The 24,947-nt window shown below is 34.2% G+C and overlaps 2 protein-coding genes across 5 annotated transcripts in view; both read right to left on the bottom strand.

Moving 5' to 3' along the window:
* Positions 1-5,718, bottom strand: part of muc5.1 (mucin 5.1, oligomeric mucus/gel-forming) — a 29,940-nt gene extending 24,222 nt beyond the window's left edge. For all 4 annotated transcript variants that reach the window (XM_089128007.1, XM_089128010.1, XM_089128009.1 and 1 more), the window contains exons 1-9: positions 5,628-5,718; positions 5,471-5,533; positions 5,067-5,099; positions 3,160-3,424; positions 2,657-2,771; positions 2,475-2,562; positions 904-983; positions 548-758; positions 208-333 (exon numbers count right to left, since the gene is read on the bottom strand). In XM_089128007.1, the coding sequence (XP_088984133.1) occupies positions 208-333; positions 548-758; positions 904-983; positions 2,475-2,562; positions 2,657-2,771; positions 3,160-3,424; positions 5,067-5,099; positions 5,471-5,533; positions 5,628-5,718 (1,072 nt within the window). The remainder of the gene's footprint in view (positions 1-207; positions 334-547; positions 759-903; positions 984-2,474; positions 2,563-2,656; positions 2,772-3,159; positions 3,425-5,066; positions 5,100-5,470; positions 5,534-5,627) is intronic.
* An 11,804-nt stretch (positions 5,719-17,522) lies between these two features.
* LOC120475392 (uncharacterized) overlaps positions 17,523-24,947 on the bottom strand; it is a 35,921-nt gene continuing 28,496 nt past the window's right edge. Inside the window, exons 33-47 of the mRNA XM_089128011.1 lie at positions 24,083-24,267; positions 23,835-23,904; positions 23,045-23,175; positions 22,920-22,951; positions 22,683-22,830; positions 22,496-22,588; positions 22,273-22,313; positions 21,801-21,920; positions 21,280-21,375; positions 21,076-21,195; positions 19,717-19,815; positions 19,507-19,626; positions 18,917-18,956; positions 18,601-18,718; positions 17,523-18,039 (exon numbers count right to left, since the gene is read on the bottom strand). Of these exons, the coding sequence (XP_088984137.1) occupies positions 17,865-18,039; positions 18,601-18,718; positions 18,917-18,956; positions 19,507-19,626; positions 19,717-19,815; positions 21,076-21,195; positions 21,280-21,375; positions 21,801-21,920; positions 22,273-22,313; positions 22,496-22,588; positions 22,683-22,830; positions 22,920-22,951; positions 23,045-23,175; positions 23,835-23,904; positions 24,083-24,267 (1,588 nt within the window). The 3' untranslated portion in view covers positions 17,523-17,864. The remainder of the gene's footprint in view (positions 18,040-18,600; positions 18,719-18,916; positions 18,957-19,506; positions 19,627-19,716; positions 19,816-21,075; positions 21,196-21,279; positions 21,376-21,800; positions 21,921-22,272; positions 22,314-22,495; positions 22,589-22,682; positions 22,831-22,919; positions 22,952-23,044; positions 23,176-23,834; positions 23,905-24,082; positions 24,268-24,947) is intronic.

Here is a 24,947-nt window from a genome sequence, read left to right as displayed (position 1 = left end):
TATAATGTTACAAAATATTTCTGTTTCAAATAAATGCTGAGCTTTTGAACTTTATTCATCAAAAGAATCTTGAAAAAAGTAGTTGTAACACTATTTCACAATATTAGTGTATTTATAATATTTAAAAAAAATGCAGCCTTGGTGGGCATAAGAGACTTCTTTCAAAAACATTAAAAAGCTATACCGTTAACTATTTTAAATTGTTACCTTCAGGGCAGAAACAGCCGTCCACACAGTGTTCGTTGCACATTAGACTTGCGGTTGGATCTTTGCAGGTGTTCTTGCACGGACTTCCACACTCCAGGTATTGCATGTTTAGAGGACATGTCTTTGCTGCTCCACAGAATAAGAATAATTATTATATCAAACACACACTGTACAGTATCAGGACTGAATGCTGGACCCATAAATTCAGTCAAATCTGTCCAAACTAGTAGTGTATGTATATTGGGTTTTAAACCATTATTTATTTATTTTTAATCATACTCATGCATTCATTTAATCCTCAGCTGATTTTATTCCCACTGGTTTCTTTTCTGATACTCACGGCAGAGCTGCTCTGTCCTCCATGTTCCTGGATTTCCTCCAGCATGTGTGCACTGTCGTGAAATCTCCGTGAGTGTGTTGCAGAGACAGTCGTGATTGCCGTAACATTGACACAGGTCGTTCACACAGGCCTCTTCGAATGAACCCATGTTCATCACATTGTAACAGTCGCTAAACCCTGGACTGCTGAGATACTGCTGGCAAACACTTGTCTAGGGGGAAAAATGTATAATTTAAGAGTATAATTGACCAATGATTCAACCAATGATTTTAAATTTAATATGAAATTTCCCATTGTTTTATTTTAAAAGAGCACCCCAATCTGAACAACAGAACAACATTGATTTTGTCTCATACCTGGTTGCACTGATCAGTGGGTTGAAGTGTAACTTCCTCACAGGTTTCAACTGATATAGACACCTTCCATGCGGCCGAACCTGAGAAGCATTCAGTTGAACATGTTACACCTATCCTTAAGTCAGTGGGTCTCAACCAGGGGGCTATGGAGGACCAAACCCATACAAACTAAAAATAAATAAATAAATACGCAAATAAATGTAAAAAAATAAATAAATAAATGACTATTTATAAATTTATTTCCCTATTTAGGTATAATTATATATTTTCCCACATTTATTTATTTATGCATTTATTTATTTCCATTTTTATTTAATTTCATTTTTTTTTAATGTATATATGCATTTACGTCTACATTTATTTATTTATAATTTTGTATTTATTTATTTATACATTTATATATTTATTCATTTATTGCTCTGTATGCTAATGCGGGGGGCGTGTTTTACCTCAGACATAGCAATCGAGCTCAGAGTGGCAGTGCTGAAGCTTTGAGGCCACAGTGACACCTTGTGGTGTGAGCAAATATACGCAAGAGGTTTGTGGACGTAACTTTACAGGTGTCACAGGAAATAAATGAATTAGAGGTGGTCAATAGGGCAATCACGATTTATGTCCATTAAGTTTACTTAGCTATTTTACCATACAATGATAGGTCTACTCTTTATTACGGACATGGCCGTAAAACATCAGCTGGTCAGGATTTCTAAACAGAATTACACGGAAGCGCATCAAATTATCCACTATTATCCACATTTAATGCCATGCATTGTAGATCCGTTTACAGAAGCTAACTGCATTTTTTTATGTATCATCCAAAAACAATGTTGACAGCAACAAACTTTTCCATAAAGAGGTGACATTTCCGCTATAAATTGATTACCTGGGGCATTTATAAAAAAACGTATTAAATAGTAGGCTATATGCTCATAATGTAGCCTCTATGTTCTTATTTAACTGATCAATTTAGTTAATAAGGCCCTACTATAAGGCTGTTACCAGGCAAATAAAATCAGTTTCAACAAAATCTTCGCACTGCCGATGTGGGACGTGCAGACGCTGACTCTAAATTGCATTAGAAAATGTACAAATAAAACATGCCCCCCTCATTAGCATACAGAGCAATAAATGAATAAATATATACATACATGTATAAATAAATAAGTTTATAAATAAATAAATGTAGACGTAAATGCATATATAAATACAAGTGAAAATAAATAAAAGTGGAAATAAATAAATTCATAAATAAATAAATAAATGTGGGAAAATATATAATTATAAATAGTTAAGTATAAATAGTCATTTATTTTAGTTTTTTTTTACATTTATTTGCGTATTCATTTTTAGTTGTTATAGGTCCTCCATAGATGACTTCAAAATGACCCTTGTAAGCCTTTAGAAAGGTAAAGTTTTTCCATTTGTTAAAGTATATATATTTTTTTATTATCTCACTGTTGGCATGGGAGTTTTAAGAGATTCAGTATGTTTCTATAGGTCACTGAACTTGCTGTATTTCAAATCTTTACATGAAAATTTAGGCATTAATGAATTCAAGACATCAGGTTTACCTTGAACAGTGATATCATCATTCTTGTTTCCATTGTAGTTTCCACAAAGTCCACAGGTCTGACCTTGATACTTCTCAGGAAGTTCAATCTGGTGAACATCATATAACAACAACTCTAATATCAGAAGTCTGAGATCAAGCTTCGAGATAAAATGATGTGTGCACAGAGATGTTGAATTATACCGTTAGAGAGTTGTCTTCCTCCCAGAAGACAGTCACTCCATGTTTGTTTGAGATCTTGACACTTGTTGAACTTCCCTCGATTTTAATCCCGTTATTATAGGTCGGAACAGACACCCTGTCAAAGCAATACATTTACAAGTCAACAATACTGAAAAAAAATAAATAAAAAATCTGTTTTCCAGTCTAAAATTTCATAAACTTAAAATAAATGTAGTTGAAATACTGGTTAAGATAAATATTTTGTAAGAGAATATATATATTGAATTACCAGTACGTTTTTTTTTCCTAACCCCACCTTTGATTATTTTATTCATTAAAGCATAAACCTCACAAAATGTATTTACATTTATGCTTAAAATAATAAAATGTATTTACAGATATTCTTAATTATATATTATTTACTTAAATAAATAAAAATACTGAAATACCAGATGAGAAATGCTCATATTAAGAAAATGTATGTGTGTGCTTTTGCTGTATGGTACTCAAATTAATGAACTCACATTTCTTCTCCCATAGTGATGTCGCCATTAGTGATTTTGATGACTGTCCCTTCCAGCTTTATTGAGACTGTGCTAAAAGTGATTGAGTCATTCACAGTCTCTCTTTGCATTTGGATGTTAAAGTCAGAATTTGTGTTGTCACACATCACCGCCAGAACGTAGTTGCACGTGTCTGGCACTTGAAAGAAATGCCCATCAAATGTCTTGAAGTGGAAATTTCCCCATGTGCTGCAGATCGTGGACTGATGATCAGGATTCACTTCAACTAAACCAAGAGAGAAAACATAAATATACATATTGTGATTTTTACTAAATACTTTTTCTTGAATACACATTTGAAGTGCATAATTTCTATGCCATTAGTGGCACCAAACTAAATTTGGTTGTGGTAATATTGCTTAAAAGTACAAAGCAATGTTTTGATTGCATCACCGACTTTTTAAGGAAATAAAAAATAAAAATGTTGCGGCGAGGGGACAGTGGGGCTTGAAAATTCCTCCTTGTTCAAAGTGAGGAATGACCGAAAAAATTGAGAACCATTGCGTCAAGTTAAACAACCGTATCAGATCGTTAGCTATCTTTTTTTAGCAAACTGTAAGAGTGGATGGGTTAACAATGCTGCCGTATGGGTGGTGAAAAACAGGAATATCTTCATAAAGCAAAGGTCCGTTTACTAATATTTGCTGCTGTAAATTACACAAAGTGACATTGTGTGATGAAGTCTTCGCCTGTCAAACATTGTAGCCTACCTGCTTATCCACTCCACATAGCATCAGACAACAGACAAGAGCAGCGAAATGCGTTATCCTGTTAACAATCTGTTAGGCTGTAATGTAGTATAGTAATAAGTCTACGATAGTGTGCATGCAAAGTAAGTGTAAGTAAGTAATAAATAGACAAAGTACAACAGTAACATTCTCCTTGTATTCATCTCCTCCTCATATCATATATCAAATCACGTACAGATGAACGCGTTTTCGCCACCTACTGGCGAATGTCACTTACACCTCAAAACACCAACTTTTGTATATTAAAACTGGCGACGACTTGACAAGGTCCTTGATTAGTTTAATGCACTCTCAGAAAAAAAGGTACAAAAAAGCTGGGTTTTACCTTTACAAAAGGTAAAATTTTGTACAATTTAGGTGCTAATATGTACATTTTAGGTGCTAATATGTAGGCCTACATGTAGGAGCTAATATGTATATTTTAGGTGAGGTGCTATTATTGACATTTTAGGTGCTAATATGTACATGTAGGTGCTAATATGTACATTTTAGGTGCTATTATTGACATTTTAGGTGTTAATATGTACATGAAGGTGTAATTATGTACATTTTAGGTGTGTACATACTAATATGTACCATTAAGGTACCAATATGCACCCTTTAGGTACAAAAGTGTATCTTTTGAAAAGGTATAGCCCCAGTGACAGCTTTTGTACCTTTTTTTCTGACAGTGTGGGTTTTGTTGCTGAAGAACGTACGGCCGTCTTGCCCGCCATCCATTACTTCGTCACGTCACGTGCAAAGTATGAATAGCAAGTGGGTGTTATACTGTTTCCTATGCAATGACATTAGCCAATCATAACAGTGGGCATTTACTGACACGCATTAAAAGAGCTGCCCCTTAAAAACTGAACATTTCTGACAGAGGGTCAAAATGAGGTTGAGAAAAATTGGTTTTCCACATGATGTAAAAACATTTTTTTGTGTGATTTTTGTGATTATAAGTGAACCTTAAGGAATATATATATATATATATATATATATATATATATATAATGTCATGACCCCTTTAAATATTTTTGCAGTTTTATTCAAAAGAAAGAAAGAAAGAAAGAAAGAAAGAAAGAAAGAAAGAAAGAAAGAAAGAAAGAAAGAAAGAAAGAAAGAGTAATATCATACCAGTAGTGACCAGCACACTTGTCATGGGGAATGCTAAAAACAGAAAAAGACAGACCTGTTGTCAATTTTTTGTCACATACTTTAAAACATTTAAAAAAAAAATAAAAAAAATACATTCACAATATTCTACAATCACTCTTTCTAAATACTCTTTGCAAATCTAATTAAAAAAAAATCTTATCTAAATTGTAATGATTTTTTTTTTGTTAAAATGCATGAATAATAATTCAATAAATCAATGGAAACTTGAACATGTTTTTTGTGTCATAAGTTTAATGTGTATACCCATTTAGACATACATAAAGCACTAGTTCAATTTGGCATCTGTTAATAAGTGTGTTACTTTATAGTTTCTTTATGAATCAATAATTAGTAAATCTCCTACAATATAATGCCATATTCACCTGCTGTTGTTGTTGGCCACATAAAGTCCGGATCTGCCATTCCTCCATAATCGCTCATAAAGTCTTTAAACAAAGAAAGACAGATACAGTCCTATTGTGTAGCTAATATTGTAAGTGTTTCTTATCACAAACTGATTATTTTGTACATTTTTCTAACCTGCTTGTACGGACTGCAGCCCCACCAGTAGAACGACCCATCTCAGCATCCACATCTGGGACATCCTCACAGTCCCTGTGGAGACATCCATCCTCAAGAGCTAAAGTGTGCTGTCTGTAAGCACTAGCTCCTTTATACTAGCTCTTGGTTTACTTTGGGACCACCTATTCTGTGATCAGAAGGTGGATCCCAGGCTTGCGCATTATGTTCACTTTCCATTGAATGAGAATAGCTTTGTTTGAGAATAAACATTGTTTATGCAAACCACGGTTGCAAAAAAAAACCCCAAAACAGTTTCTGTCACTCACAATAATGTTTATCTCTGCTATTATCTCAAACTAAACAAGGATGTGATGGTTGGTTTGATACGATGGACCAATTTGTAGAGACAAATTCACACCCTAAATGTCTACCTACCTTGCATTTACATTTAAGGCATCTGAGAGACCCTTGTGCTTTGCATATGTTATAAAGTTATCTGCTGGAAAAAGTTTTTTAAAGTTTAAAAAAAGAATCAAGCAAAAAAAAAAAAAAAAAAAAAAAAAACCCTTATGAAAGACATAAATTCTATATTTTTTCATGTTTATATATATATATATATATATATATATATATATTTTTTTTTTTTATTAAAATCAAGTGGCTTTAATCTCTTCATTTTCATTTTGACATTGCTTCAAAAATAAGTAAATAACATAATATTATAATACGATAAATCTAAGATTTGTTTATCTTGTATGTGTTGCTTAACCTATAAAACTTGTTAGATTTATATTATTAATAGCCTAGTCTTTCTGGATGGTTAGTCATCAAATCCTCAGTAAACAGCGGGTGTTGTGATGATCGCAGGCATAATAGTGCAGCTTTAAGTCCCATTCACACCAATGATGATAACTTTGCCTATAACTATTAAGTTTTGATAAACCTTCTAATTGGGATGTCAACACCACAACTATAACGGTAATGACACAGAGGAACGATATTTCGTTGGAATCACTTTCGACAATGACATTCAGTCAGAATTCACCTTTTTTAATGAGCTCATAGCATTTTAAGTGGCAGACAACAAAACTGCAGTGTGCGCATATAATAAACAAATGTTAATATGCACCATTGTGGACGCTAATGTTTCGCCACTGAATAAAAATAAAAAAGGCAATTGCGACTGACTTTTTTCTTTAGAATTGCGTGATATAAACTAACAATTCTGACTGTTTTCTTAAAAATGTAAGGTATAAACTCACTATTATGAGTAGGGTTGGGTATCATTTGAATTTGAACGATTCTGATTCCGATTCCTTGTTTCGATTCCGGCTCCTAACGATTCTCGATTCCGATTCTTTTAAGAGGCAGGGTCAAAAAAGTTTAGCTCACCTTGCTAACCAAAGGTTTTTCTGAAGGAAATAATCCTTTCTGAAGGAAATACTACTTCGGTCACAAATTTTGCATTTTGCCGAGATTTCGTTATTTTTAGAAAAGTGAAGCCACACTTTGGACCGCCGACGTAAGCTACTCATGTTCGACTTGCGCGATTATGCCAACACTTCCAGTAGACGCTTCTTCATTGGTGTTGTTCAGCGGTTTCTTCTTCCGCTCGGCGAACTATGAATATCGAAACTAGGAATCGAAATTTTAACTTTTGAACGATTCCGGGAAAAACGAAAAGTTAGTCCCGGTTCCAACCGATACTCGATTCTCGATACCCAACCCCAATTATGAGAACACATTTTTTAAATTGTAAGGAAAAAAAGAATAAAAAGATATAAATTCGCAAATGCAAGTTTATTTCCTGCAACTCTGAAATTATAACTAGCAATTGTGAGTTTATTCCTCGCAATTGAGAGAAAAAAGTCAATTATATTTTAGTTTTTTTAAGTCTGTGGTAGTATGGAACAGTGTTGTAGTACTCGAGACTCGGACTCGTCTCGGACTCGGTCTCGAGACCATATTTTAATGGTCTTGGTCTTGTCATGTACTCGTGTCCATTTGGACTCGGAATTGACTCGTACTCGAACATTTTTTTTTTAGGACTCGAAATTATTCCCGAGTCCACTCGAGTTCAATGAAAAATATTTTTCATGATTATTAATGTATGTTAATAAAATATTTCTTTAAATTGATTGACACGCTCAGTGATTGGTGATTTTCTAGTGCGCAACTGCGCATGACAAATTGTAATAAAATTACTTTTAACACCATCTACTATGTGGCCTTTTTACCCTAAACTGATCATATTTTTTAAAATCTAAGTAAATTCAGTAAAAAAAAAAAAAAAAAAAAGGATTTCTCTAAGTAAATAAAAGTAAATTAGGTAATCAACCCTCACTGGTCTCGGTCTCGACTCGGACTCGACCGTCTCTGGTCTTGGACTCGACTCTCTATGGACTCGGTGTCGACTCGGACTCGAGTGAGGTGGTCTCGACTACAACACTGGTATGGAAGCTTGTTGCCGCCACAGAATAAAAGATCATTTTAAATTTTAAAAGGTAAAGAATAAAATACTTATTTTACTCACAACTGTTTAATTCTCGCAATTTTGAAAAAAAAAATCTAATTTTGAGAATTAAACTCACAATTGTGAGGGAAAAATGTCAGAATTGTGAGATATATACCTGCAATAGTTTAAGTTTATATCTGACTTTAAAACTCACAATTCTGAATTTTTTCAGAATTGCGAGATGTAAAGTCCAAATCTGAAGAAAAAAAAAATAAAAAAATCAAGCACTTCTGACTTCATACCTCACAATCATGAGTTTATCTTGCAATTCTCAGAGAAAAAAGTCAGAATTCTGAGATAAAAAGTCGCAATTTCTTTTTTCTTTTTTAAATTCTGTGGCGGAAATTTAAGGTGTGTGTGTGCATATTTTTTTAATCGCGTATTAAGGATGGGCACCGGAATTTTTTTTTAAACTTTTAAAAAAAAATTGAGGAGGCACTGAAACAACAAAAGTCGAAAAAATTTGATGACAATTGAGATTCTTGAGATGGACTATGCATGATGCATTTGAATTTGATGAATCTGGAGCTTTCTAGACTTAGAAAAGCCAAAAAAATATATTTTTCGAATGTAAAATATATTTGCCTGAAAATGTGTTTCGAGATCGCCCAAAATGTCTAGGATTTAGCTTTTGCATTCCACAGTCGGCATTCATTATGTTTACCGTGGTGAGCAGGACGAGTGAGGGCCCCGGGAGAACGGCGCGAGGCCAGTGGCGGGATTACCGATGAGCGACGCCTGTGAGACGCACCGTATCTCTCACGGAGGAGCGGGAATTTTCTTAGCAACGTTAAAACGCACATCAACCGATCACTTGTTTAGCGTTCAGGTAAACACTACATTCAGATTCATCAATCGGAATGAATTGAGTTAGATAGAAACAAAAGATGTGCATGTAAACAATGAATGGCGACTACAGAAAGCAAAAGCTGAATCCCGGACATGTCTGGGAAAAAGAGGATGGTCACCCCTACTACTCAGCTTTCTCCACATCAAGAGCCTGCAAGCTAAGCTTCCAAAAAAAGATGGCTGACACTGTTCATTCTGTGAGTGAGATCCACCGTATATGGGCGGGTTGAGAACATGCGGGACAGACCCTACTGACTGTAGTCTTTAGCCTAAAAGTTTTTTTCCGGAATAAAATTACATAAATCTCTCGTCTCAAGGGGATATGAGGGTGGAAAGCACGGTAACTTGAAAATACTGCAGGTTTTACTACAAAGCTTAATGATAAATACTGAAGTATCCCTTTAACGCTGCTTAATATTTCAGAAATGATGGCAAATTAATCACATCTTTCTCTCTGACCAACATAATCAATCTCTCGATATTTTTTTTACCTCTTTTACAAATTCATATAAACGCTATGGTATAAGCTAGGCTACTGTTGTAGTTTCCATTCCCCACTATAGGTTATAAGTTTACCCAACTATGACTTCTGCTTCTTAAAACCCTGGAAATGTTCAAAAAAAAAATTTTTTTTTTTTTTTAGCTTTTCTTGTTGTCTTTGATTAATTCAAAATATAAGCACCATACAATACAAGTCAACCCTAACCCAAACATTTATGTGTACCAGCCTTGTCACGGTTTGACATGTTTGAAACCTAATTCTCTGAAACCTGTTACATTAATTAATGATGCACCATGTTTGTCGTTGCCTCCAGAGACATTTGGATGTTTACACATTTCCTTTCCATTACCTTGTTGATTCTTACTTAGACTATATTTAAACTACACTTAGGCCATATTTAAAGTCATGTATGGGGATTAAATATTGATGCTTGCTGAATGCACACCAATTTGTGGGTTTTTTTTGTATTTTTTTTATTACATTTAAAAGACAAGTCTACCTAATATAGGTTAAGTGAAATCGGAAGGTTTTTTAATATTATTATTATTCAAAATGTACAAAGTAGGCCCTAGTACTCTAGGCACAAACCACACAAACGTTGTGAAAGTGTCAATAGTGAAAAAAAAAAGATTTCTGCCTTCCGAGAAGGAAGGTCTATGGAATTCCTTCAGGAAATGCAAATCTGGTTTTAAAATGTGTTATCGAAATTGAATCAGTTTTAAAGATGTTCAAACACTCTTTGTTTAATGTCGTATCCAGAAGGTCCTGAATCATGATGAGTTTCGCAATGTCAAACAGGCTAAGATTTACTTGCCACATACATTTACCAATTGTTTTTTACATATAGCCTATATAAAAAAATATAAATATATGTATATTGTAATGTTTATATATTATATCAAACAATATTATATATATGTGTGTGTGTGTGGGGGGGGGTATATATATATATGTACATTTTATATTTATGTACATATATACAAGTAAAAATTGACATATTGTATAAACGAGCATTATACCGCTCCTTTAAAGGCAGAGATCTGTAATATATCAAACAATAAAAAAAAAAACTTGAATTAAATTTTCTATTAAAAAAAAATGTCTATTGAAGTTGTGTCCTCACATTTTGTCAACTCTGTCAGGATTTTTTTATAATTCTGAATAAATAGTAAGTAAGTCTACTCAGTCACAGCTTTAACAGCTTTAACTCTGTCACATAATAGTTTCTGTGGATATTTATGGGATAAATCATTATAATTACACCATCTTAAAAAAAAATTGTATCCTTTGTTTTGCATATGGGGAATTATTCTAATGTTATTTCATAATTTTATTTACATATTTGGCCTTATATACATAGCATCTTTACATCTACTGTCACCATGAATTCAAAAATGAGTATCCACAATTTTTATGTAACATTGCAGTTCTCTATAATAAATTTGTAAAAATTTTTGTTTATCAGTTGCTTAAACATAGCCATTATGTTAAGACAGTGTACGTTTTTATGTAACCAACTTTAAAAAGTTATGAACAGTCTTGAAGTCTTGATTTCATGACTAATAACTTGTAAGACTAGTCTTAGCAGTTTATGTAACTCGCCCCTGATCACCGCAATAGCAAACCTTGACGTAATGGACTTCATAGAAAGCTAGCATGCCAGTTTCCCACTGCTTAAGTCATGCAGGTCGGCACAAATAAAATGTACGAATTTCCAATTTAATTGGATTCACATTGGGAAGATTTCTGTTTCTGCTACAGGATGGCACATGACAATGCTTATCAATACACACTGTAAAAAAAATATTTTCATGATTTGTAATCACAACATTTTTTCTTTTGTCAAATCAACTTAACTAATTTATGTAGTTCAGATAACATAATATTTTGAGTTTCTGATGCTTAAATCAATCTCCTTCATTGGATTAACTCAATTTTTCCAGTTCAATGAACTTAAAATTTTAAGGCAACCAGGTTACTTCATTTTTTAAGTTAAACCAACAATATTTTTTTACAGTGATACTCAACTCAACCTAACATACGCTTCTTATGTTCTGAGTTACTGGAGACCCAGAATAAGACATACTGTTCCCCTAAAAGGAGAAACAAACCACTAAAAGGATTGTCGTATTAAATTAAATATTAATTTAAAAAAGAAATAGTTGTCTTAATTTGTTGTCTTGTCAATCAGTTGTTGTAACCTCAGTTGGACATTAGTTAACTCCCTCAGTTTTGTCAACTCCCTCAATATTTAACACTGTCAGAAGATGGTTTCTGTTCATTTTGAAATAATTATTTTAGTATTTTTTCCATTTATTGTTAATATTAAAACATCAACTGAACTAAATGATACTATGTGTGATTTACTGAGAATATTGTTAAAAAGGAGGGTAGAATTAGGGAAACTGGATTGTTCATAACACCCAGGACATTTATTTTAGAGAATGTATTTTTGCTACTTTACTAAACACCATTATTACATAATTGATAGATAGATAGATAGATAGATAGATAGATAGATAGATAGATAGATAGATAGATAGATAGATAGATAGATAGATAGATAGATAGATAGATAGATAGATAGATAGATAGATGTAAATGTAGATAGATGAAATGTAAATGTATTCATCCTTCAGTTACTATTTAATTATATGATAGACATATTTAAAATGTGATTCTGTTCTTATGCATGTTAAGTTGATTGTGGGTAAGATGATAATAAATTATCCAAAACACACACTATTCTTGAGATAAGGGACAAAACATGTTTAAGCTAGTTTTTATTATGTAATACCACATTATGATATACTGATATATTGAACCATGTGGGAACATGTTTTTCTGAAAGATTTATCTATTTTTTAATAATTTTTTTTTTGTTTGGGTAAAATCTAATATTGCCTAATCTTGCTTAAAACTAATACCAGCAAAGTACACATTTAAAGTGTAAATTCAGGCTTAGTGTGTCACACTGTACTGTGTATCTTGTCTTCATGGTTCTTTCGGGACTCACACCCTTGTTAGTTTGAGATGATAGAAGCGATAAGAATGCGTGACTGAAAGTTTTTTCCCTATGAAGCATTCTTATTAATCCTGTTTATTCTCAAACACCACCAGAACATTAAATGTTGATGTGGCTGAAAGATAATTTTATGTGCATAAGCCTAATCAGATTACACTTCCTTAAAGACACTATAAAAGAGCAAGTGCTGACAGACAGCTTACAGCTCTTGAGGATAGATGTTGTCTCAACGGAGACAGTGATGTCCCAGATGTGGATACAAGCAGATATATTTAAGAAATAAATATGGCATGCCGCATGTTGACACATGGCATCATGTTGAAATCATGTTTTATGATTCTCCATTGTTGAACTCTCCACCTCCTGAAGATGGAAAGTAAATTACCTCTGGGACAAAGTGAGTCTTCAAGCAATATAGGAAGCCTGCAGAGATACTGATGGTATGGATTCAGCATTCACACTTATAGGCTAGTGTGTGTTATGTGGATGAAAATCTCTGGCCAGTGGCCACCAGGGATTTTTGAAATGAAAGTCTTCTTTAATTACGTACATCTGTGATAGCCTATGTCTTTATGTATAACCAACAGTGAACCAAAACATCGACGTTTTGATGTTAGTAGTCCTATATTTACTGTTATTAAATGTTACCTGAAAAGAATGCACTAATTATTTAAGGAATAATATAGGATACCATTTAAAGGTGTTAATGTTTAAAATTATGTACGTAGCCTACCTTATCTTGTTAGACTGCTACTTGGACAAAATAAAATCCCGAAATCGGAGTCAAGTCGGCGCTCCACGGGTGACGATCGCTACTGGCTAAGTGATGAGACGCATTAAACTAAATAGCCCCGGTATTGTGAGACGTCTATGATTTTTTTATTCACAAATTGTAATATGCTAAATAAAGAACATGTGTGGGTAATTGTTTTAGAAGGACTGATGTCAACAGAAACTTACAAAAATAACTGAGGGAAATCTGTCGCGTTTATTAGCTTGACGACAGTGACCTCTTATGGTAGGGTAAGATAGGCTACTACATGGGTATTAAAAAAAAACGTTTTAGGAGCCTTTTTTTCCACTGTAAATATGACACCATGTACTAAAGATTACTTTTAAGTATGGGCTACAATGCTAAATAGCATAAAATGCTAAATTAAGATTATAAACATACAGGCAAACACATACAGGCAAAACTGCTCCAGTGCTTTAAGTACTATCAATGTATGCAGACTGGCACTTTTCTTGAAAAAAAAAAAAAACACAAAACAAGAGACTGTAATGTATGCGCTTTATAATGCTTTATTAAGATTTTAATTTATTTAATTAAAAGGAAAAATACATAATTATATCATGCATTACCAAATAGAGCAGTCTAAAGATTTCTTTTAAATGCCCCCTTCAAGAAATAACATAGAATAGAAATAATACCGTAGAAATAAATAATAGAATATGCCTAGGAAAGGTCCCCTCACATGGATTTCGCCTCCAGGCAGCAAGAACAGCTGTCAATCAATCAATCAACTTTTATTTAAAGCACAATAACAACAGTAGTTGAACATTGTGCTGTACAGCAGAATAAATATCTTAAAAACAAGACCGACCGCAAAGATAATGAGAAAGGGTGTTTACATCGAAACCGCCAATTTGACCATACAACATTAAAATCAAGGACACTTGTAGGCCAGTGAAAACAGGTAGGTTTTTAACTTAGATTTAAAAACAGACTCAGTGGATATTATTCTTAAAGATACAGGAAGACTATTCCACAGTTTTGGACCAACAACAGAAAATGCACGGTCACCTCTCGTCATCAGCCTTGATCTTGGAACCATCATCAACAATCTTTGTTGAGATGACCTCAGTGATCTAGTATGGTCATTTGATTTCAAAAGATCAGACAGATGGAGCTAAATTGTTCATGGCTTTAAAAACAAAAAGCAAAATATTAAACTCAATTCTATAACAAACTGGTAGCCAGTGCAACGAACACAGTATTGGGGTAACATGATCAAACTTCCTTGTGCCAGTCAAAAGTCTGGCTGGACCATTTGAAGACGACTAATATTGGACTGACTCATTCCAATATAAAGAGAATTACAATAGTCAAGTCTAGATGAGATGAACAAATGAATCACTCTCTCAAACTCTGCAAATGTCAAAAAGCTCTTTGCCTTATAAAATAGTCTTAATCGGAAGAAACTAGATTTAACTACAGCACTTATCTGTTTGTCAAATTTAAGAGCAGAATCAAAGATAACACCCAAGTTTGTCAGTGAGGGTTTAACATGGGTGGCCAAAACTCCACTGGGGTCACCAATGGGATTAATAGAAAGGTACCAAAAATGATAGCTTCAGTTTTGCTCTTGTTTAGGTGCAAAAAATTTGAGGAAAACCAGGACTTAACATCAGACACGCTGATAATAAGCTTAATCCCATTTTATCATTTTTCTTAAAAGGGAAATAAATCTGGGTGTCATCAGCATAAAAATGAAATGACACACCATGTTTAGAGAAGATAGTCAAAGGAAGCAGATACAACGAGAACAAAGCTGGAGACAGAATGGAGCCCTGAGGGACTCCATAATCCAGAACAGAAACAGAAGAAGAAAACCCAACTAAACAAACAGAAAATGTTCTGGCATCTAGATTGGACTTAAATCAATCTAGAGTGCTGCCTTCAAGCTGTGTATCATGATGTTATTTTCCATTGAATAGCCTACCTATGTAGGTTTCCAAGAAAACAACAGTCATATGTGTGTAGCACAGCTGGATGTAAGTTTATACGGGATCCACACAAAGGACAAACTGAAAGGTGTAGGAATTCCATTGGATATTTGACAAAATATCAAACCAAATGGCCAACAAATTAGTTAAAAACCCTTGATCCTCACCTGACTATGGCTTTGTCAACTGTATCCATGATGTTGTTTATAATGGACTATGTCTGTGGTACAGAAACAGTGGCAATGTTATGTTACACACTCACTCTGGCTATTATCTTTTGTCTCAGAAGACGATTATTTGTCCCGTTTTAGCCACCGTAGCTTCTTCGAAAGGGAGGGGTGAGCAGTGGGCTGAGCCATTAGTGCAACTCGCAACCAAACCGCAAGATGTCGCTAAAACTCACAAAGCATGTACATGTACAAAACATGTACATTTTCTTTAATTTACTACATTTACACGTTTTATTTTCTTGAAACATTACATGACATTCTCTAACCCAAGGTTCAAACCGTTCAAACACTGCCATTTCGATCTTTAAATTAATATTTCGTCCCATAGGCTACCATTTGCCACCATTATGACTTTATTCCACAAAATGAGTTATTTACTGTATACTGCAGCAGAATATCCAATCTGCTAAAATGAAAGTGAACGTTGTCCATGACTGTTAAGAAAGATTTTTAGTGAAGTGAAATTTTTGTTACTCACACAAAGAAGACCAAAAACAACTTTTGTTACATAGTGCGTTTTTATGAGTCCCAGTCCTCTTTCATCGTTTGGAATAATATAATCGTGAGTTAATGATGACTATTTAAATTTGTTTCTATGGCAGTGATAATGTTTTGAGATCATTGACAAAAACTGAAATATGAATACGCATATCCAAAATAAAATACGCATGTCCATACTCAAGCAGTAGAAGAAAGCAACAGGCATACAAAATACAAGCATAACAAGGGTGTAAAATTAGCTCTAGAATTACAGATAGCCTATTCAGGTACACAATCATCTAGATTAAAGGGTGGGCATTGTTTAAAGCTCTCTAACGTGATAAACGTCATAAACGTGACTTTCCCTTTCAGAACTGAAAGTTTAAGAATTAAGTTTCTTGATACCTTAAGAGTCTGTCTGGTGTTGTCTGGTACATCATAAGTACAGCATCTTGTGTACATGATCCACAGCACTCTCCTTTTTTCACATATTCACCATATTCTTATGTTTTAAAAGTGAAGTTAACTTGTAGCCTACATCATCAGTTTTCCATTGGCGTAGGCTACAAAAAGTTTTTTCTCTAAAATGTCCCATTTTTTCCCCCATCTCATTTCACATTTATTTGTATAGCGCTTTTTACAATACACATTGTTTCAAAGTAGCTTTACAGAAAATATATTGAGTCCATATTACCATTTACCATATTACCATTACCAGTAATCTGTTATCAACGGTAACTGTCAGAGGTTATGTATTCAGAAATGTACATAAATTACAGTTAGCTAAAATGTATTAATTTAAACATTAATGTAATAATTTAAGGCAGAAACAATAAGCTCATTAATGAATTCTGTTAACTATGACATTAGGTGTGTGTGTGTGTGTGTGTGTGTGTGTGTGTGTGTGTGTGTGTGTGTGTGTGTGTGTGTGTGTGTGTACTTGAGAAGGTACTTTCTTCAGGAAATGCAAATCTGTTTTGAAATAATGTGTCATTGAAATTCAGTTAGTTATACAGAAAATTTTAAAATACTCAGATGTATTCTTAAACCCAGTGTATCTATTCTGGTATTAATGTTACAGGCAAAGTCTGTATTCTGTATTTGGTGACTGAGGGTCTGACCATGTAATGCAATAACACCCATTTAGCCCGGACCAGGCCCGGACTTGTTTTGAACTTAATTCATCTGCTCATATAACCACATTAACTATAGTTATTTGACTCTTATAAGAGTCAAAATTTGTAAAAAGAGTTTGAATTCTATTTTAAGGACCTCATACAAGAAAATCTCGATTCGTTATAATAGAACAAATACATTTACATCGATAGTCTGGCGTTATAATTTATTTGCTTTTGGTGCACTGTTGAGTGGGTAAAACTGTTTTTAATGGCAGGCTAGCTGCATTGACTCGCGCTAGCCTAGCACCGGCGAAATATGCAACTGGAACGACTGGATGAAAACTGTCCCCACTGACAAATAACTATGGCTAACTTGGAAAAGTTTTTACTCCAATGCTTTCTTTAATCGTTGTATGCAGTCTGACATTTTGTTTAGAACAAAAAAAAATAAAATCAGGAGACTGTAATTGATGCTCTTTATTATGCTTTATTTTAATTTGAATTCATTTCATTGGAAAGAAAAGTACATCATTAAATCATGCATTAGCTACCAGAGAGTCTAAAGAATACAAAAATGCCCCCTTCAAGAACTGACTAAATAAATCATGCTTAGAGTTAACTTTACCCCTAGATGAAACCACAAAGAAAAAATAAGTGGTGCAATATTTGCCAAAATAATTTTAGCTATAATGCACTACAACAATCAGCTTAAATCATCGTTGTCATTTTCAATAATACATTTTAAAATGGTTGCTTTTTAGTGACAGATTGAGTCATTTTTAAACCAGCAGAAGTCAAGCAGGATCTTTTTATCCAGAGTTATTCTTGTCCACACATTCGGTGCATGTGCAGCTCTCAACATACATGTAGTGATGAAGGATCTCGCTGCTATTGGCACACTTCAGCATCACCTGTCGTTTGCTGGATTTCTTCTCCTGGCAGCAAGAACAGGTGTGGTTCATGCTGTTCTTTTCCATCGAATACCTGTGTAGGTTTCCAAGAAAACACCAGTCTTGTGAGTCTAGCAAAGCTGGATGTGAGTTTATACAGGATCCACACATAGGTCTGGATGCTAAGGTACATACAAGTATGAATTTCTTTGGATGCCTGACAAAATTTCAAACCAAATGCCTAATGCTTACAAATGATGATAGAGTGAACACTAAAATTAAACTAAATTTGTAACCCTGTTTATTTTTTTTAATGTTATTATTATATAGATAATTGAATATTTATTGCCAAATGATAATGATGATAATAATAATAATAATACAATTACATTAAAATAAAACCGTTCACATTATATTATGGTTGACGATCCACATTTCCTAAAGGTTAAGGGGATACTCCACCCAAAAATGAAAATTCTGTCATCATTTACTCACCCTCAAGTTGTTTGACACCTTTTCAGCAGAAGAAAGAAACTCATAGGTTTGCAACAACTTGAGGGTGAGTAAATGATGACAGAATTTTCATTTTTGAGTGGAGTATCCCTTTAAGAATTTGAGACCATGTGTGTGATCGTTAGGCGTGTATTGCTCTCACAGTGATTTGCTGTCACACTGGCCAGTGCAGGAAGTGACTTCAACATTATCAATGGAAGTGCAATTATCGAAACGCAGATGGGTGACGTTCTTCCCAAGCACACAGTTTGTGGGTTCACCTGAAAGATAATATAGGTGGGTAAGCTTGTGACTAAATCTCATGAACAGCACATTCATTGCATTTTAAGTAGAGCCTATTATAATATATTTGAATTTACTTACATATATGAGCTACATAAACACAACAGGGTGGACAAAACCATTTTAACATTAAAAAATACAATGTGTCAGGAAGTTTTGTATAAAGTTTATCTTACAGATTTCACAACATCCATCCTGGTCAAGTTTAATTGTTCCCTGTAAAGACACAAATAATAGAAAAGAGAACATTATTTACAAATTTTTTTTTTTTTTTAAATATGGTAAAATCTCTCAAAACATTTATCTACTTTTATCCAATATTGCACATTCATACTAAAAAGCTTACAACAAAAAGTTTCTGAAACGGTTAACACTGCCATCTAGAGTATTAAATGAATAATTCACACCATTTTGGCATTAGTTACTCATCCTTTATTACTTTCTTTCTTGTATGAAACACAAAAGGTGTTATTTATTGCAAAATTTCCAAGCCGGTCTTGTTTTAGACCATTGCTGTTCAAACAACTTAAATGTTGGTCAGTTCCTCACATATTGTAAAGAAGACTTACAGTTGTATGTAATGTTTTTATAACCCTGACAGCACTTTTTTTGCCCTGTTAATTGTTTTGAACATTGACCTTAGTCTGGAGAAATATGGGGAAAGTAATATGTCCATACTTAAGCACTTGCAGAAAGCAACAGGCATATAAAATACAAACTGAACAAGTGTGTCATGCATTGAGTTGAATATAGAGAATGTACTTACTGGCTCACAGTACAATGGATTAAATTTAGGGCATGTTTTAATGCTCTCCACAATAGCAAATGAGTCATTCACTTTAATGCAGTTAGCAGTCGTACATTTGAATTTGTACCCCTCATGAACCTAAAAAAAAAGACAGATACAGTATAGAAGGCTATATTAGGATTTTTGGTCTAGCGAACTGAAAGAATAAAGAAAAGTTCGAGAATGTACCTTGAGAGTATGCCTTGTGTTGTCTGGGGCATCATATACACATTCCACTTGTGTACACGTTCCACAGCACTCTCCAACGTTTTTCACATATGATTGCCCCTGTGTGTAAAAACATGTTTTAGCTTGAATATTTCACTCCTTTTAAAAACAACCAGGATCGGATTCACAAAACATTCTTGTTTTCAATTTAAGAATGTAGTTAGAAAGTAATGTTTTTATAAATCATTGTAAATAACATCTTAAAGTTAACATAACCTCCAACTTGTCTAAAATCTACAAAGTTAAGATGTGTAATGCATGTGTTGTGTAGTTACAAATGAAGAGTTCAGATGCAAAAGCCTCTAAATGCCATTTGAAATTTTCTTCTTTAATGATGATTTTTTTATCAAACTTGTATATTTAAGTTCAGTAATTTCACTTAAATAACAAGTGAAATCACTGAACTTAAATATACAAGTTTGATAAAAATCATCATTAAAGAAGAAAATTTCAAATGGCATTTAGAGGCTTTTGCATCTGAACTCTTCAAATGTTAAAGGAGTAGTTCACTTTTAAAAAAACTTTTGCAGATAATTTACTCACCCCCATGTCATCCAAGATATCCATGTCATTCTTTCTTCATCAAAAAGGTTTTTGATGAAAACATTCCAAGATTTTTCTCCATATAATGCACTTTACTGGTAACCAAACGGTTCAAGGTCCAAAAGACAGTTTCAGTGCAAACTGCAAACTGTTCAAAGGGCTTTAAACAATTTCAGACGATGAATAAGGGTCTTATCTAGCGAAACAATCGCTCATTTGAAAAAAAAAAAAAAAGTGTAAATTTATAAGCTCAAATGCTCGCCTTGCTCTGTTCTGTGTGACTCTCTTGTTCGAACTCGTTCATCAAAATTAACAAATCTTTTTCCGAGTCAATTCATTTATTTTGTTCGTTGAATGAACCAAATGACTCGAAAAAAGATTTGTTAATTTTGATGAATGAGTTCAAACAGTAGAGTCACGAACGCACACCATTTGAGCTTATATAAAACTTAAACTTTGTTATTTATTTTTTAAATGAGCAATCGATTCGCTTGATAAGACCCTTATTCATCGTCTGGAATCGTTTAAAGCCCTTTGAACAGTTTGCACTGAAACTGTCTTTTGGACCTTGAACCGTTTGGTTACCATTGAAGTCCATTATATGGAGAAGAATCCTGGAATGTTTTCATCAAAAACCTTAATTTCTTTTCGACTGAAGAAAGAAAGACATGGACATCTTGGATGACATGGGGGTGAGTAAATTATCAGCAAAAGTTGTTTTAAAAGTAAACTACTCCTTTAAGCATTACTGGAGCTGAAGCTAGAGCTTCTACTTACAGGCCCACAGCTAAGTGAACTCGTGTAAGGACATTCTCTTATACTCTTCTCAGTCACAAGCGAGCCATTAATTTCACGACAGGATACATTTTCACATTTGGAACTGTAGACTTCTCCAACCTAACAAAAGACAGACTTTGAGAGGATTGAAGAACAAAGCAGATTCTTTGTTTGGGGAACTGAAAGAATGAAGAAAAGATGTACCCTGAGAGTATGTGTAGTGTTGTCCGCCATGTAAGTACAGTTCTTTGGTACACATGTTCCACAGCACTCTCCTTCTTGTTTCACATATTCAGAGCCCTTGAGGTGCAGATAATCATGTAGTAATAATCACTTTTTCTGCATTTATAACTCTAAAATAAGTAAAAAGTTGAGGAAAGAACAAAAGGTGATTCTCTTTCTGAGTTCTAGAGGACCAAGAAATGGGTGTGTGAAATAAAGAAAACACCCAAAACCAGGATTGCAAATAGTGTGAGAAGGTGAGCAAAGACGATAGGTTGGTAGAGAGGTACAGGACATACTTTAAATGAGATGGAACAGACAGTATAGCCAAGTGTTAGAGAATGTACAGTGACTTTCTATTTTTTATATACTGTATGGTTGGGAGTTTACAGTATAATATAAAATGGTCAACTCACATCCTTAGTAGAAGTACACAACTGATACTGTAACCATCCAAACTATAATTTGTTCGCCTTACTACAAGTGTAAGTTTTAATTATTACCTCAGCACAAGGTGCACAGACTTTAGTAAAACATGTCACATTATGTAGTTGAGTCTGTGGGTCTTTGTCCATTTCACAGTAACATTCCACACAAGGCTCCGTAGGGATTTTAACTCCAGGCTAGAGAGAAGAGCAAAGTAAGGAACGTGAACCCAACATTAGATGATGGACTTCCTTTATACCAGAAGTATCATGCCTATTCAAACCTCCTTAGATGTTGTGTATTTGAAATACTTAAATTACATCATTGATTAAAGTCAAAAAGTCTAAAACAATATGGTACATATGTTTAACCCACAATCATTCTGTTCAAAGAATTTCAAAGCTGTGAAAATGGTAGAACTGACAAATTACACCACAGGAAAACAAGACTTTTAATTTAACAGTGGTTTAAGCATTTGTGTCATTTTAAAATAACCAGGCTTTACCTATCGTATGTAATTCGAGTAAAAGAATGAACCTAACATCTCACCTTGTATTCAGTGTTATTGTACACACAGACGTCTTTGCGAACTGGTCAGAAAAACAAAAAATATTAGAAATGGCTTACTAATTCGGTTCAGTAAATCCTGACACATATGCCCATTCAAATTCAATATGTCCATTGAATTTACTTGTAAAGTATGTTCTGTAACAGCAATAATATGAACAAATACTGGTTTAAACTACTGGTTAATTAACAATCTGAGACTTACCACAGGGTGGACAGCAACTATTAATAGGCGTATTTGTTGACAACTCAAATCCCACATCACATTTCTTCTTAAGACACAGCTCGAAATCACACACTGAATGGGTCGAGATGAAATAGCGAGTCATTTAGTCATGTTGTTTTAATTTGCTATTCAGAATGACTTAAAAACAATTTTCATTTGGACTAACCACAAGTTGGACAGCAGTTTTCAGTTGTTGTTTTGTATTCTTTGCCACAGGGTTCAATGGTGGGACACATAATCTTTTCTTTCGTAATACCAAAGGTGTCACTGGAGCAGCTGTATCTGGTACAGTTGAAGGTCCATGTATCCCCGGGCTACGAAAGATGATCATTAGTGACAGTTAGTTAAAGCTAGTTAGTTAATGTAACTACTGTAGTTAATGCAATCCACTACAGAGACATACCAGTCTAGGTAACCCATCAGGGCCCATGCAATCTACAAGGAGGGATTAATACAAAATTAACAAAAGTATGGCATAAAGAGCCTTCATCTATGAACACAGACAGTAAATGAAGTAACTTTTCTTACCGCAGTTTGGTGTACATTTATCTGTCGTAGAACTAACTCGATATGTGTTGTCAGGACAGAAACAACCTTCCATGAGTGTGTTTTCACAATCTTTGCCTTGGCAATCTTTCTCCACAAACTTATCATTGTATCTGGTATTTAAATATAATAAAAGACAGTTACATACTGTACTATTTGGAGCATTTAGTATTACAGGGGTTGGACAATGAAACTGAAACACCTGGTTTTACAACACAATAATTTGTTAGAATGGTGAGGGCCTCATTTTGCATCCAAATACAGCACCAATTGACAGATAGAAGTCCTTCACAGTGACCAGAGGGATTATGAGCCGTTCCTCTTCCAGAACAGTGTCCAGGTCACTATATGATGCTGATGGACTCGCTCCTCCAAAACACCTCAATAATATTCAGATCTGGTGACTGTCAGACCATGGGAGATGTTCAACATCACTTTCATCTTCATCAAACCCTTCTGTCACAAGTCTTGCTGTGTGTGTTGGTGCTTGATCATGCTGATACACGGTTTGAGCATCAGGTGCTCATGATCCTCCAGAAGGGTTTGGTAGTCCTCGGCAGTGTCGTGTCCATCAAATACAATCAGGATTGTCATGATATTGGAGCTCAAACCATCACTGATCCACCCGTGCTTCACTCTAAAGATTGGCCGCCAGGCATATAGATGTGAAACCTCCAATATTGGCCAGTGTTTCAGTTTCATTGTCCAACCCCTGTACATTTACTCTACACAAAAGATGATGTTATGTCACGACTACAGATTAGACCAGTACCTTGTACTGCAAGTTTTTTCTATTTTAGGCCCACATGCCTTGTAGACTTTGTTACTCGGACACTTGTATTCTGTTATGGAAACCAACAATTAATAAATTCAGAATCAACACAACGTCAACATAATGAATTGCCACAGTTGAGGAGTTTTAAAGTGGAGTATTAAAATGAAAAGATGCCTTAAAAATACTGAAAGAATATATACTCTGCTATAAAGTACTGCAATGGTGGGTTAATTTAGCTGTTTTACCGCATAGCCCTTTGAGGTCAGCTGAGTTTCTCCAGTCCACACAAACAGACTGCAGGCCACATTCCTGTGCATAGGCCTCCAGGCTGATACATGCAACAGACTTATTTTGAAGGGCACATGCATCATATTTGCATGCCTCATAATAGCTTTGATATGGAACAACCCCATGGCATTTTTCAAATAATCTGTGAAGAACATGCAAATTTGTGACTTTCAAAATAGCAACTTTTTTTTCCCAGAGATACAAAATTAAATACGTTTAGGACAGTTCACCTAAAAATTTAAATCTGGACCACTTTCCTGCAGTTTAGCTCCAACCTTGATCAAAATCACCTGCTTGTAATTTTCGATTAATCCTGAAGGACCTTAATTAACTTGTTGAAGTGTGTTTGATTAGGGCTAGAGCTAAATTTTGCTGGAGAGTGGTCCCAAGATTGTTGTGTTTCTTTGTTTGATGCTTGCTACAGAGTGTGCGATTTCAGCAATTAAGATAATTACAGACCACACTGTACGACATGGATCTAATAACCTTGGGTACGACATGTATAGACTGTATAATGATGCCAACTATTGAATCGTAGTCTGCGACGCAAGTTAGTATATAAGATTAAAACGTCATCAGCATATGCTATTGGTAATCGAATAGAGCAAGATGAATTGCACTTTGGCAATTGTGGTTTTTATGTGTGCTTAAAAATTGAGGAAGCGAAAGAAGAGCATATTGACATGGTCATGGCTATGGAAACTTGTATTTTTTCTTTGATTGTATTTCACTTTCATTAATGTATTGTTTGTAAAATTGTTTTATTTGATCTTATTTTTGTAAAGCGCTTTGAAATGCTTCTTAAAAAGGCACTATAGAAAA

This window comes from Pimephales promelas, chromosome 25 (assembly GCF_988280905.1).
Source record: "Pimephales promelas chromosome 25, fPimPro1.hap1.1, whole genome shotgun sequence".
Taxonomy (NCBI): domain Eukaryota; kingdom Metazoa; phylum Chordata; class Actinopteri; order Cypriniformes; family Leuciscidae; genus Pimephales; species Pimephales promelas.
This window is presented reverse-complemented; position numbering and strand designations above follow the sequence as displayed.